The sequence below is a fragment of the Lemur catta genome, chromosome 1, assembly GCF_020740605.2.
Source record: "Lemur catta isolate mLemCat1 chromosome 1, mLemCat1.pri, whole genome shotgun sequence".
Taxonomy (NCBI): domain Eukaryota; kingdom Metazoa; phylum Chordata; class Mammalia; order Primates; family Lemuridae; genus Lemur; species Lemur catta.
The window spans coordinates 284,457,316-284,471,453 of record NC_059128.1 but is presented as its reverse complement, the minus strand read 5'-3'; the positions used below and the strand labels follow the sequence as shown (position 1 = coordinate 284,471,453).

General features: G+C 61.8%; 1 protein-coding gene across 1 annotated transcript; it reads left to right on the top strand.

Annotated features, from left to right (window-relative positions):
• The first annotated feature begins 720 nt into the window (after positions 1-720).
• On the top strand, positions 721-13,271 carry DNMT3L (DNA methyltransferase 3 like). The gene is made up of 11 exons (XM_045526952.1): positions 721-1,216; positions 1,516-1,560; positions 2,175-2,254; positions 2,341-2,453; positions 3,192-3,363; positions 4,357-4,444; positions 5,358-5,446; positions 6,819-6,894; positions 7,428-7,567; positions 10,915-11,000; positions 12,849-13,271. Exons 1-11 carry the CDS (start codon positions 721-723, stop codon positions 13,012-13,014), a joined length of 1,551 nt encoding a protein of 516 aa, XP_045382908.1. The 3' UTR covers positions 13,015-13,271.
• The last annotated feature ends 867 nt before the right edge of the window (positions 13,272-14,138 follow it).

Below are 14,138 nucleotides of genomic sequence, written 5' to 3'. Positions count from 1 at the left end.
ATTTCACTGCCATCGTCAGCATTTTCTGCCCTCCACAATTTTTCATTAAAAAGAAAACTTTAGAATAGTTTTAGTCACAGAACCGTTGAGAAGCTGCCGCAGACGTCCCGTAAGCCCAGCCGGCCGGCGGGCCTGCACCCTGCCTCAGCCAGGCCCTGGCTGCCTACTGTCACCTGCGCTGGGAGCCAGGCCTCCCTTCCCCCGACCGCCCTCCCTGTACCCCACGCGTCTGGAGCCCACTGTCCCCGCCGCCCTGGCCCCGCTGGGCTGGGGCAGGTTCTCAGATTCCCTCCTGTTTCCATGAGCTGGCCCGTGTTGGGCAGGCTGTCCCCTGAGCTCCCCGGCCCCGCCCACCCCCACCCCCACTTCTCACCTCCCCCATCTGCCCTGAACCCCCATCCCCCACTGAGCTCTCCAGGCCCTGCCCCTGAGCGCCCCACCCACCCCACCTCTCACTCGGCCCTGGGGGGTGTCCCCTGCACCCCACCGCTCCGCTCAGAAGCTCTGAGCCCCGCCCCCCTGAGGGCTCGCTAATTCCCGCTCAGCCCCCACCGCCAGGGTCCACAGGAGCCCCTCAGCCCCCCACTCAGGCCCCTCTGGGGGTCTCCCCTGCCCCGCCCCTGCCGCCCCCGCTTCTCGCCCAGACTCCGCCCCCAGCTCCCGGCTCCCGCGAGGACCTGGGTCCTTCCACTGCCCCTTTTCCTCCCTGTCCCTGGTTCCATGGCCCTCTCCTGCCCCCGCACCCTGAGCCTGGAGGCCCTGGACGGCTGGCACCCCGACCCTGACCAGGACCCGGCGGGCCACCCGCCCAGCGAGACCCGTGAGTCCTTTCTTCCCGGCTGGGGGCCAGGGCGCAGAGGGAGGCAGGGCTGCCGTGGAGACGGCCTTGCGGGGAGACACCCTGGCAGGCCGGGGCAAGGGAAGGGCTCGCCACAGGGGACCCCAGCCCCTCAGAGTGGGCTCTACTGCCGCTCTCCCTGCACCTCCTCTTTGGGTTGGGACAGTGGGTGCCACTGTGGGGCCTGCGCCGGGCCTGCCGGGCAGAGGCTGAGGACTGGCTCTCTTGCTTCTGCCTCTGCGTGTCCTGTGTCCCTGCATGGCTTCCGTGGCCTGGCGGCTGCCCCAGTCCTAGACCTAGAGGCTGAGCGCAGCGTGGACGTGATCCTGGTGGGCTCCAGCGAGCTGTCGTCCCCAGCATCACCCGGGTGGGGCAGAGGTGAGGCTCGTCTACTTACTGGACTGGTCTCTTGGGGTGCTGGCCCCAGGCCGGGTGGGGTCAGGAGTTCCAGGCTTCTGGAATATTCAAGTCATTCAGAGGCCTGGCAGGGGCAGGAGTCCTAGAGCCTCCCCCAGGCCCGGATGTTTAACACACCAGGATCAGGTGGGGGAGGCAGGGTGGGGCCCTCGGGCTCCTGAGACTTCAGAAGATAAATGCGTGAGGCTCACTTCTTGGCCCTATTTAAATGAGGAGATGGGAGGAGGAAGGAAGGGGCTGCTTCTTACCCTGTTTTCCAGATCTCATTGCGTATGAAGTCCGGGTGAACCAGAGAAGCATAGAAGGTGAGCGTTTGCACACTCACCCGCCACCAGGCCTGCTTCGGCAAGGCCCAGTCGTCCTGGAGGAAGGCAGCAGATGCTGCGGGTGCCCACCTGCGTCCCCTCCCCACCCCAGGCCCCCACAGCTTGGTTTAAAGTCCGCAGTTCAACGTCATCTCGTATGTTCACAGAGTTGTGTGACAGTCATCACCATTTTGCTTTAGAACATTTCATCACCCCAGAAAGAAAACCCACATCCCTTAGCAGTCGTTGGGGATTCCTCCCTGCTTGCCTCCCTCTGCCTTCCCGGGGCAGCCACCCACCCACTTTCTTTGCCCCTGGATTCGCCTGTCCTGGAAGCCGGGAAATCCTGTGTGGATTTTAGGATCAGCTCGTCCACTCCTGTAAAAAAAGCCAGCTGGAATGTTGGTGGATCTGTAGGTCCATCAGCGGAGTCTGGCTATTCTAACATTATTAAGTCTTCCGATCCATGAACATGGGATATCTTCCCATCTCACTAGATCTTTAGTTTCCTCAACCATGTTTTGCAGTTTTCAATGCACAGTCCTTGCCCTCCTCTGTTCAATGTGCTCCTCAGCCTTTGCTCTGTCTGATGGCACCTTGGATGTTCACTTTAGACATCTGCCTCTGCTGTGGAAGCTTCCAGGTTCACACGCAGCACCCTCTGTTTGAGGGGGGAATGTGTGCTCCGTGTAAGGTAAGCAGGGAAGCGAGGTGTGACGTCCTCACCGCCCCGGAGGAGGGAGGACGCAAAACAGCGTTGTCACTCTGCTCCTTACCAAGGACAAGTTCCTGGACACCCTCTTCCTGTACGATGACGACGGGTACCAGTCCTACTGTTCCATCTGCTGCTCGGGGGAGACGCTGCTCATCTGCGAAAACCCCGACTGCACCCGGTGAGGCTGGGTGCCCTGCAGAGGACGGGGCCGAGGGGAAGGAGCCGCTGGCCGAGGGAGCACCGTCCTTCCCGGCTGCTCCTGCGGAGTGTGGGGGTTTCCTCCCAAGCTGTCCGATACTCCCTTTGGCGTAGAGCCTTGCCGTGGGGGTGGAGTGCCAAGATTTGCATCTGCGGTTTCTGTTTTCTGCGTTAGTGTCGCTGAGAGGCTGCTGCTGCCTGAGGATCGTCATGTATTGGAGTGAAGGAAACCCTGCCCTGCGGGGCTGCCCAAGGGCGTGTTGGTCCCTCTGTCCTTGCTCACCACCCTCCATAGGTCCCCCTCAGTCCCCCGGGCCACCTTGTGCCTACAGCTCCCCGCGCCTCAAACTCTCTCCCCAGCTGGGCTGCGCTGGTCTTGCTGGCATCCTTAACCTGTGTGTGCAGGGCCTAGAATTCAGGCGCTTAGGAGCTTCTTTGAAATCTATTGTTGCCCAGAAACCCACGTCGCTGTCTTCTGCCTCAGCTCCTGTCCTCTGGGTCGCTAAGAAGGATGTGTCCCGGTTGCCCAGGGCACGGCCTTGCCCCCCGACCATGCCTCGCAGAGGCGGACAGGGACAGGGCCATTCGTGTCTCAGACGAGCGCCGGGTGGCTTCTGTTGATCACTCCAGAGCAAGGCACAGGTGTGCCTCTGCCCCGCTGGTCCCGCCGTGCCAGGGGACTGTCGTTTCGTCACCATGGTTTTCTGTCTGACTCCAGATGCTACTGTTTTGAGTGTGTCGACAACCTGGTCAGCCCGGGGACGTCGGAGAAAGTTCACGCCATGAGCAACTGGGTGTGCTTCCTGTGCCTGCCCTTCTCCCGCAGCGGGCTGCTGCAGCGCCGGCACAAGTGGCGTGCCAGGCTGAAGGCCTTCTGCGACCGCGAGTCGGTAGGGGCCGGCCAGGCGGGCGGCACCCAGCCACAGCGGGCCCTGCACTCGGGGGTTCTCCTCTGGGGCCAGCTGCAAAACGCTTGTCACTCTGATGCCCTGAAGTCCCAGGCTCCTGAGCCAGCACTTCCTCACTGTCCACTCTAATAGCAGACGCGCCCAGACGATCACCTTGGCGTGGCAGTTTATTCCTTACACGCCTGGGAACGAGGCACTTGTAGCGGGTAGGAGAGGGCCCGGAAAGGCTGGCTGGGCGTCCTCAGCCTGCCCCGCCGTCCAGCGCTGGGGAGCACATGCTCGAGCGTCGTGGCCGACGCCGGCCCTCGGGGGCCAAGGCCAGGAGCCACCAGGGCTGCCCCTGTTTGCTGTCAGCCGGGCACCCCTGAGTGCGACCACCCAGGGGCAGGGGACCTTGGGTGCTCATGCTACAAATGAGCTGCCCCTGGCTGTCTGGCCTGGAGTCCCGAGGGACGGGAGGGCCAGGTGTGTCCCCGGCCCACACGACGGATGGGATGTAGATATTCCGTGTCCTTTGTCCTCAGTGGGGCCCCTCTGTGCTGGGCTCTGGGGGCATCTCGTCCAGGTCACTGGCGGCAAACAGCGGGCAGCGGGGTCCCTCCCAGGGATGCCAGGCAGCTTTCAGACATTCCCAGCCCACGAAGGGTGGATGGGGCTGCTGGAGGGCGGGGACATGGGGACGAGGGGCGAGTGTCTCCTGTCGGGATGGCACCATCCTCCTTTAAAGTTAGGACCTTCCCCCCCTGCCCACCACCATCTTTTTGCTGCACACAGCCGGGGTCAGGTAGAGCTGGCCTTCGAGGGGCACAGCACTAGTCAGGACAGGCCACCAGGCCTCTGCAGGTGAGTCTCAGGTGAGCCTCAGGTGAGCCTCTGTTCATCCGGGAGAATGCTGTATCAGGAAGAATTTTAGTGTTAGCTCAAGAGCTCTGTAACCAAGTAGCTGGCACAACTTCTGTTTCTTTAAACAAACAGGAGAGTCCGCTTGAGATGTACCAAACCGTGCCCGTGTGGAAGAGAGAGCCAGTGCGAGTGCTGTCCCTCTTCGGGGACATTAAAAGAGGTGAGTGTGGTGATACCTCGGAGACTCACATAGGAAGACACCTGCACACACCTGAGCCCTGGGCCCGCCTGGCCACACCTGCGGGTGCCTTTGGGGCTCACACCCCGTCTCCTGGGCCCAGCACACACAGACCCGTCCGTGGACACACTGGTCTGGTCTCTGGTCCCCTTGGAGCACCCTGCCTAGTGCTCGATGGTGTCCTCAGAACGGCCATATGGGACCTCGTGCCCCTGCTGAGACGCACAGCGGAGGCCTCTGTCACGGCCCCACCCGCTGGGCTCCGTCAGCCTGGACCCCGCTGCCCGCAGACTTCCTAACTTGGCGGATGACGTCACAACCCAGAAATGCCTGGTTTCGCAACAAACTGCTTGACTTTCTTAAAACAATATTCATGGCCGGGCGCGGTGGCTCACGCCTGCAATCCTAGGACTCTGGGAGGCTGAGGCGGGTGGATTGTTTGAGCTCAGGAGTTTGAGACCAGCCTGAGCAAGAGCGAGACCCCGTCTCTACCAAAAAAAAAAAAAAAAAAAAAATAGAAAGAAATTATCTGGACAACTAAAAAATATATATAAAAAATTAGCCGATCATGGTGGCGCATGCCTGTAGTCCCAGCTACTCGGGAGGCTGAGGCAGGAGGATGGCTTGAGCCCAGGAGTTTGAGGTTGCTGTGAGCCAGGCTGACCCCACAGCACGCTAGCCCGGGCAACAGAGCGAGACTCTGTCTCAAAAAAAAAACAAAAACAAAAAACAATATTCAGCGAGGTTTGTTTGTTTAGCTTCATCCTCCCACGTGTCCTTGGAAAGAGGAGGTTGCTCGTTAGTGACAGCAAAGCCTCCTGATCTGCCATCGGTCCTCCGGGTTCCCTGGAGTGCCAGCCCACATCGGCCCTCCGCGCCCTCTCGCCCCATCCAGAGCTGACGAGTCTGGGGTTTTTGGAGGACGGCGCTGGCCCCGGAGGGCTGAAGTACCTGGACGACGTCACGGACGTGGTGAGGAGGGATGTGAGTACTGCCGCGCCTGCCGGACGCTGGGGGACAGCGGGTGTCCACGGGTGCCTGGGTGTGGGGGAGACGCCTCGCAGCGCAGGCGCAAGAGAGGAGGGGCGTGTCGGTGGGCGGGGAGGGGCGGCCTGCACACTGCACAGCTCCGGGGGTCTGGCCAGGCCAGGGGGCCCCCAGCTGCGCAGGCTGCTGCACCCCCGCAGCGGATGTCGGTGGTGCCTGTGCTGCCCAGAGCTCAGAGCAGGGTGACCGGCCAAACGCCCCGCCCCCCGTCTGGAAATCCCAGCGGCCAGTTTGCTCCCCAGTGATGGGCACTGCCCAGCGGGGCTCGAACCGGCTCCACCCCCTGAAACAAAGATGCCGTCCTCAACCGAGCAGCTTAGTTGCTTAAAGACATCCCCACGCCCTGCAAGGAGGTGACGCAGTTCTGGGCCTGCGTTCCCTTCCTTGGGCTAGAATCCCACTCCTCCTCCTCCTCCTCCTCCCCCCCCCCCCCCCGCCCCCGCCACTCTGGCCGCGGCTGCTCGAGCCCGGGAATAGCCCGGGAATAAGCCGGAGCAGCCTCCCGCGTGCACAACCTTAGTAGGCGCTGGGACCACCGGCCATGCTCACCCCCTCTTTCCCTGAGAAAGCCCAGGCCCGGGGCCACCTGCAGCCAGAGTCAGGCGTGTTCACTCGCTGCAGCAGGGACAACGTGCCAGAGGGACCACAGGGGTCTGGGGCCGACTGTAGCATCGGCCGTCACTAAGGGGCTCGAGGAGGGTCCCAGGAGGCAGGGGGCTGCCCTGGACGGGTGCTGGCAGAAGGCGGCCACCTGATGTTTGAGTTCCCTGGTTAGTTTTTATTTAAGGAGGACGACACAGGGCTTGAGTCATCATTGTTAACGAAGTCAGTGTCCCTCGTGTCGCCCCAGAGAGGAGGCCTGGGTCACTTCTGTGGTTGTGAGCATCCCCGCTGTCTGTGTTCAGGCAGGGCCTTGGGCAGCTGCGTTTCGTTTTCCCCCAGCTCGGCCACAGAGCGACTGGTCACTGATGTTATGTCGGGTCATTTAGGTCCAGCAGGGAATGTCCCACCCTCACGGTAGCTCCCAGCTGCCAGCAGGCTGCCACAGCTTGTATGTTCCCCGACAACACGCAGTCACCTCAGTGCTTGGGGACCCTGTGTGCAGCCCCAGCCGCGGGCTCCACATGGGTCCCCGAGGGCCGGTGGTCAGTAAGGATGGCCCTGACTAGTGGCCCCGGGGCCCCAAGGGCTGGGCGGGCTCCACCCCGTCAGGTAGCTCCAGGTGAGCTGCCCCTGGTCTCCTGATCGCAGGGGACATTTGCCTCTCCCGCAAAGATGAAAACGTCCCCGGCATGCCCGTGTCCCACAGGTGGAAGAATGGGGCCCGTTCGATCTCCTGTACGGCGCGACGCCTCCCCTGGGCCACACCTGCTACCATCCCCCCGGTGAGACGCTTGGAGGAAAGGGCTGCTCTGGGCTCCGGTTACTCAGCAGTGTGTCCCCAGCCCGTCCCCTCTTCTCTCCCTGCCCCTGCCACCCGAGCCCCCTCCCAGAGCAGAACCTACAATTGTTTGCGTTGTTAAAAGCAGCGTTACTGAGGCACCACTGACGCCGTAAATTGTCCACATTCGAAGTGTGTAATTGGCGTAAGCATGCACCATGTGCCCATCACAGAGCCCATCGCCCCGAAGGCTTCCTTGCACCCTCCAGTCCTCCCTCCCACCTCTGCCAGCGCCCGACGGCAGGAGCCACTGTCGTGGGCTCAGTGCTCTGGGGTTCTGCCAGGCAGGCGCCGTTCCTGCTGCAGCTGTGCCCGTGGGCTCCTTCCCTCCCGCTGCTGCGTGGGGCAGGCCGGGGGTGCACGCCCCGGGGCCCTGGCACAGGGAGCCCAGCACCCTTGGGGGCTCCATTGCTGCTGGGGGCAGACGGGGGCTGGGCAGGTGGACCCCCAGGTCCTCAGCCCTGCCCTCCTGCCCAGGGTGGTACCTGTTCCAGTTCTGCCGGCTCCGGCAGTACGCCAGGCCCCCGCCGGGCAGCCCGAGGCCCTTCTTCTGGATGTTCGTGGACAACCTGGTGCTGACCCAGGAAGACGTGGCCGCGGCGACTCGATTCCTGGAGGTGCGTGCGGGGCCGGGCGGGGCCCTCCAGCCCACGCTCGGGAGCTCTTGGCATGGGGCTCCGCCGACACCCCAGGCTCTGGCTCCCTGAGGCCTCTGGCTGCCAGGCGTGTGCAGGGCCCACGAGGGCCGCCGTGCAACTGAGGCACGGAGCATGGCCTGCCGGGACACAGGCCCCCAAGGACAGCCTCGGAGGAGGAGCCCACTGCACAGCACTCCCGTGCTCTCAGAACACGGCCACGGGGAGTCCCTCCTCCGCCCGCCCTGCCCTTGCAGTCTGCACACATGCACACACGTGCACGCCCAGTCACCCGTCACGCACTCGTGCTCACAGCACACGCACCTGCATGTGTGAACATGCACACACCCCCCCGCTGCGGCCCAGCCTTGCTTCGCTTTCCACGCATCAAATCCTTATCGTCAGAGCAGCCACGTGTGGGCTCAGGGACCGATCCCAGGGCTGTTCCACGCGTGTCCATGGTGTGGCAAAGTCTTGGCCACAGGACGAGGCCCAGGAGGAGGAAGTTCATCACCCTCTCGGGTCCCGGAGAGGGTCACAGCCAGCGGGGCCTGCCCACCGGGCGCAGGGAGGGCGAGGACCTGAGAGCTGGCACCGTCCGCTGGGGGCCAGGCAGGGTCAGGGCTCGAGCGTGCCGGGTTCCCCTGAGGGCTGGAGAGTGAGCCACGCAGGCGGGAGGGGCGCAGTGTCGGGCCTGGGCTTGCCACGGAGCAGATTCGGCTGCTCGGGTGCGGGCAGAAGGGCCGGGGCACCAAAGCACGAGCTCTGAGGGGCTGTAGACCCCCCGGGACCTTGCCAGCCCCCCTCACAGGGCGGCCCCTGGCCGGGCCGGCTGCTCCCTCCTGCAGGATATCTCCCCCAACGTTCACGCGCTCGAACTTCTAAAGAATGTTTTAAAATGAACAGCACAAAGTCTCCTGGCCTCCTGGTATCGCCCTCCTCCTGCCGGGATCTTTTTGAAAATCTGAAAATCGCAGCTGCTGGTCTGTCACTTAAATCACCTTGGAAATCCTTCCAGCACAGAGTGCTTTTCTCATTTTTTTTTGTAATTTGCTGAGTGTTTTGTTGTTTTCTGCTGAGTCTCCCTTTGCAGGGACATGGAAATGCATTTAACCCCCCTCTGGGTGGGGAGCAGGGTCGCCTCCTGTCCTCGCTCTTACAAGCAGCCGCACGGGGCACCGTGTGATAAATTCCAGAGTGAGGTTCCGGGTTGAGGGTGACTGTATTGGGGTTTCACAGATACCCCAGTGGCCTCTGTCGGGGTTGTCCATGTCCACATCCGCACGAGGGGACGAGGTGCCCCTCCCCTCCCCTCCCCTCCCCGTGGGACGTGCGCGAACTCTCACCTGCCCTTCCTGTGATGTTCGTTCCACGAGATATACCTTTCTGTGTGCCCTCGTACGCCAGGTGGCCTGGGCGTTTCGCTGTCCAGCAGGTCTGGGACGTGTCCACGAGACCCCTGTCTGTGCACGCGGAGCCGGCCCTCGCCGCCTTGCTGCGTTCTCTCCTGGGTGCAAGAGTTCTCGGCTGACTCAACTAGACTTTCTGTGCATTTGAGCAGAAACTGGCAGACAGCTCTGTGCCCGGAGTCCCTTCCCTTGTCTGTGTGTGGTGGGCACCTCCAGGGTGGTGTCGGGTCCCGGCAGTGACGGTGACGTCAGGCTGGCCCTGACTCCGGGTTGCCAGCGGTCCCCGGCGAGGCCGAGGTGGGCTCTGAGGCTGACGTGGGTCACCACACGGTATGTCTCACCATGGCGGGAGGTTTCCATTGAGTCCTAGTTTTCAGAGCATTTTTATCAAGGATGGTTGTTGGATTTTGTCAAATGTTCTTCTCAGTATCTATGGAGACATTAGAGAATTTTCCTCTTTAGAGCTATTACTAAGATAGGATTTTCTAATAGACTTCCTAGTACTAACCCATCCCTGCATTCCTGGAAAGAGTCCCCAGTGGTGGAGCATCGTGTCTAAGCTGCTGCTGGGTTCTGCGGGGCCGCACGTGGCGTGGGACGTCCCCCGCCCAGTGCGGAAGGGCCAGTAAGGAGCTGCTGCGTCGTGCGAAATTCGTCCGCTTTCGGTGTCAATGTTACAGTTGCTTCCGAAAAATATTTGAAAGATTCGTGATTTCTCCTGTGAAACTGTCTGGATTGGTGGTGGTTGCTGTTGTTTTAAAAATCAAAGTGGCTCTTCTCCAGAAACTGACCTACTGAGATTTTCTGTCTTTTCTGGGGTTAGTTTTGATAAATTACGTTTTCCCAGAATATGATCCACTTACAGCTTTAAAAATTCTTTTCATGATTTTCTTCTGTTATGGTGGTTATGTCACCTTACTAGGGAACCTGGGAATTTTTAAAACACAGACATGATGCCACGTGGCGGTGGGGGTCAGGTTTGCGAGCGGCAGTGTGTATCGAAAACCTGCTGATAAGTAATCGTGGGGCCCACCGAAAAGCGTAGTTTCCAAACCCGGCTCCAGTTACCGACCAAGGGGACAGCAGCGATGCTGGCTTCCGACGGCGCTGCGCAGTCTGCTAGGTCGGAATCGCCTGGTCCCCAATCAGGAGGGGCAGAAAAGGAAACTCCCCGCGTTTTCTGTAAACTCGCCTGCCGTGGTGCCTGGCTCCTGTGGCTGCTGACAGAGACGGGGCCGACGAGGGTGGGCCTGTGTCGTGGTTCTGGGCAGGACGGCCACAGGGTGAGTCTCTCCCTCTCCAGCTGCCCCTGCCAGGTGTCTGGGCGCAGGGGGCTGATGTGTCCAGGGAGGTGGCCTCAAGGCCACCTAATGGCAGGTTTGGGGACCAGTGACCTCTCTCCTCAGCCCCCTTGTCCAGCAGCAGATGGTTCGGCACCTGCCCCCACACCCCCTCCTCCTTTCCTTCCGGGGCTTCTAGAGAGATGGCGACCCAGGGTTGGAGGCAGTGGCCTGGCCCCTGACCAGCAGGGTGACGTGTCCCACTTTCGAAGGCCCTGTTCTGCCGGGAGGGCTTCATCTACCTGAGACACACACCCCTGGACCAAAACCAAGGGCTTCTGTGTCCTCGGCAGGACGCACCCCCGATGCGGGCTGGGCCGTCTCGGGGCCGCTTGGCCTGTGGGGTGAAGAATCTGTCAGTCAAAAGGTTTAAAGTAGCAAATCAGCTTTTTTCCTCCTAAGGTGACTTATAAGAAAAAGGCGCATGGCGTGTAGTCACTGCTGCTGAGGGCAATCCCTGTGGTGGCCCAGAAGGTCTGCTGGCCGTCCCAGGGCCAGATGGGGGCTGAGGCCCAGGGGCCTCGAGGGTGGCAGCTACCGTCCCGGCCCCGTGTCCACAGCCAAACCTCCCACCCCTCAGATGGAGCCTGTGACCATCCAGGACGTGTGTGGCAGAGCCCTCCAGGATGCCACGCGAGTGTGGAGCAACATCCCGGCCGTGAGGAGGTATGTCCTGGGCAGGCTTGGAGGGACACGGACCCAGAACCGGGGTCCCCAGGAAGCGGGGGCTGTCCACCCGGGGCACAGCCGGGCCGCCGACAGCCCTGCAGACATTGCAGCTCGGGAAGGCCCCTTTCTGCCCCGGGCCCCTCGCCGGCCCTGCCCTGGCGCTTCTGGGGTCTCCTCTCAGGACCCTGCAGTGTCCCTCGTCCTGGACATGTGCCACACAGGCTCACGCGTGCTCACTCACACTGACACGCCCCACAGTGCACGCCAGGCTGCACCAACCTTCTTCAGGTCCCTGAAACCCACCACGCCCCGGCCGCCCACAGCCTCCCCCTGCCGGCATGTTCGCATGAAGGCGTGTGCTCACCGAGCGTGTCTCGGGGACCGGCTGTCTCCAGACCTTGAGCCCTGGGCAGGTGGGCCTGTCCCCTCACTCCTGCACCCACCCGGGCGGCGCCGGTCACGTGCACTCGTGAGCAAAGGCAGAGTGCACTTTCTGGGACTGCCAAGTCATGTCTCCTGCCTGACACTGAGTTTCTGGAAGCTTCTGCCCACTCATCTCCCCAGTTCCAGCATTTTCCCAGTGTGCAGCCATGGCAGGGTCCTATAGCCTGGCACCTGCAAAGGCTGCCAGCCGGGTCCCCTGCCCTGGACTCCCAAGATTTGCGTTTGGGTGGAGCTGAGGCAAAGTGCTTTTCCAGAACATCTGCCTTTCAGCAATCTCGAAGGCCTCCCTCGCCCGCCCCACCCCTCACCAGCCCCTGACCCCGGCAGGCTCCTCGGGGCAGCTGCTTGGCAGAGAAGTAGTAACAATAGCACAACTTAGACGTTGTTACGTGGCGGCGCAGCCCAAGCCAGGCACAGAGAGCTGCTCTGTAAAAGGCACCTCTCCTCCTCTCTGGCTGTCACCCTAGAGTTGGTCACACCTGGGGCACCTGCCAGGTTTGCCTGGGACTGACAGCTCCTTCCTCCTGGGCCCAGCCCCTTTCTGAGCGGGGCCCACAGGCCCCAGGGGGCTCCTGCCCACTGTCCCCTGAGAGCTCCCCACGGGGTGCTGAGGGCTGGATGCACCCGGACCACAACCCTGGGGTCACCTGGGTCCCAGGAGGAAGCTGGCAGCTCCTTCCCACGGCTTTCCCTTCCAGGTGTGTGTGTGTCTTAACAGGGGAGCCACAGACACACTCGCTAAAGTAGAAATCATTTTGCCAAGATAATTGGCAGGCAGCCACCGTCACCCCTGGGACAGTCAAGGACAGCCCCACACTGCCCGCGGGGTGCAGGGACAGTGCTGGGGAGCGGGGCACTGCGTGTCTGGCACTGCATTCGTGGCCTTCACCCTAAAGCAAATGGACAGACGTTCCGGGACGCCAGTGGGCGCCTGGGAACACGAGGGGTGTCGGGCACCCAAAGCCCCTGTCCCCCGCCCTCCCCCACCAGGGTCCACGCTCTGGACGACCTCAGCCCCCGGCTCTGTGTTGTGCTGGGATTTCCTGGGGACGTTTGACATGGGAGGAGGGTTTGGCTGACCTTCCTCTGTGGGAGCTGCCCGGGAGGGCCCGGCGTCTGGCACCTCACACTGAATGTGGGACCCGCCAGGCGGGGCCCAGGGTCTGGTCCTGGGAGACCCTGCCTGTCACCCCAGCCTCCTGAGGGGTGTGGGGTGTGGGGGCCGGCTGTCCCCTGCTGCCCAGGACCTGCCTGTCCTTCCACTTGAGCTCCTGGGGGGTTGACATTGGGCCCCCCGGGACGGGTGAGTCCAGGCGGCTCCCTCCACCCCCCCATGCCGTGAGCCCTCCGGCCCCGCAGTGGGCGCTGAGGTGGGTAAGGGGCCTCCTCTGTCCTTGGCAGCAAGCACTCGGGCCCCATCTCTGAAGAGGAACTGTCCCTGCTGGCTCAGGACAGGCAGAGGGCAAGGCTGCCCCCCCGGACGCCCGCCCAGCTGGTGAAGAACTGCTTTCTCCCCCTAAGAGAATATTTCAAGTATTTTTCAGCAGAGCTCACTTCCTCTTTATAAATGAGTCACTGTGCTGTGAAAAAGAGACTGACTTTTCCTAGAACAAAGACAACTTTCCTTACATTGTCTGCCTTTTCCTCTTCGGATTATCATTTTATTTGCTTGCTTAACTTTGGGTGTCTTGTGGTCACTACAGACCTGTCTCCTGTTCGGTTCTGAGCCGCCGGGTCCCCGCCACGCTGGCCCGTGGGCCGGGCAAGGCGCCGTGTTTCGTGCGTGTTGTTCTTCCCGAAAACACTTCTGTGCTCCAGTGGAGAAGTGAAAAATATATTCGTTATAAGACGGTTATTGAAAAATATATTCGTTATAAGACGGTTATTGGTCACTTTCTGGTGTTTTTATAGGTGGGCTCGGCCTTTCCTTCAGGCCGTAGGGCTTGGGGGTGTGGGGAGAATGACGACCGGGGGGCGTTTTATAGGCGCCTGTGGTGCACGTGTGCACGTGTGGCTGGGGCCTCCGCCACTGTGTGCTTGGACGCTAACCGCTCACTCCGATCGTAGCGCCGTGAGACGCCCGAACCTGCTCAAAGTGCGCACACGAAACCTGGCGAGCCACGGCCGGTGCGGGGGCCCAGGCGGGTTCGCTTGCAGAGCACGGAACCCCGTGGCCCTCCTGACCCTGACGGGTGGCTCCTGGGAAGCAGGGTCCTGCCGGCCCCCCGCCATGGCGCTGAGTGAGCGTGAGCCCACCAGAAAGCACCGCCTCCCGTGGGCTTCAGATCCACGTGGGGTGTCCTCCAGGGCGCTGCCCACCCAGCCACACAGCCCCACAGGGATCTAGACGCCAACCGTCCTGGGCTCTGCAACCAGGGACCTTTGGGGTCAGTGCTGGGACCATCAGGTAAAATGCTTTGTGGAAGCAAGATGGGGTTAAAATTGGACCTTTTGGCCGGGCGCAGTGGCTCACGCCTGTAATCCTAGCACTCTGGGAGGCCGAGGCGGGAGGATTGCTCGAGGTCAGGAGTTTGAGACCAGCCTGAGCAAGAGCGAAACCCCATCTCTACTAAAAATAGAAAGAAATTATATGGACAACTAAAAATATGTAGAAAAAATTAGCCAGGCATGGTGGCGCATGCCTGTAGTCCCAGCTACTTGGGAGGCTGAGGCAGGAGGATCACTTGAGCC

Excerpts from the sequence above, each read along its gene's own strand:
- DNMT3L (XM_045526952.1), top strand. The coding sequence starts at position 721 with ATGGCCCTCTCCTGCCCCCGCACCCTGAGCCTGGAGGCCCTGGACGGC. Across the intron at positions 2,454-3,191 it reads GAAAACCCCGACTGCACCCG|ATGCTACTGTTTTGAGTGTG; the intron begins GTGAGGCTGGGT and ends GTCTGACTCCAG. Across the intron at positions 11,001-12,848 it reads AACATCCCGGCCGTGAGGAG|CAAGCACTCGGGCCCCATCT; the intron begins GTATGTCCTGGG and ends TGTCCTTGGCAG.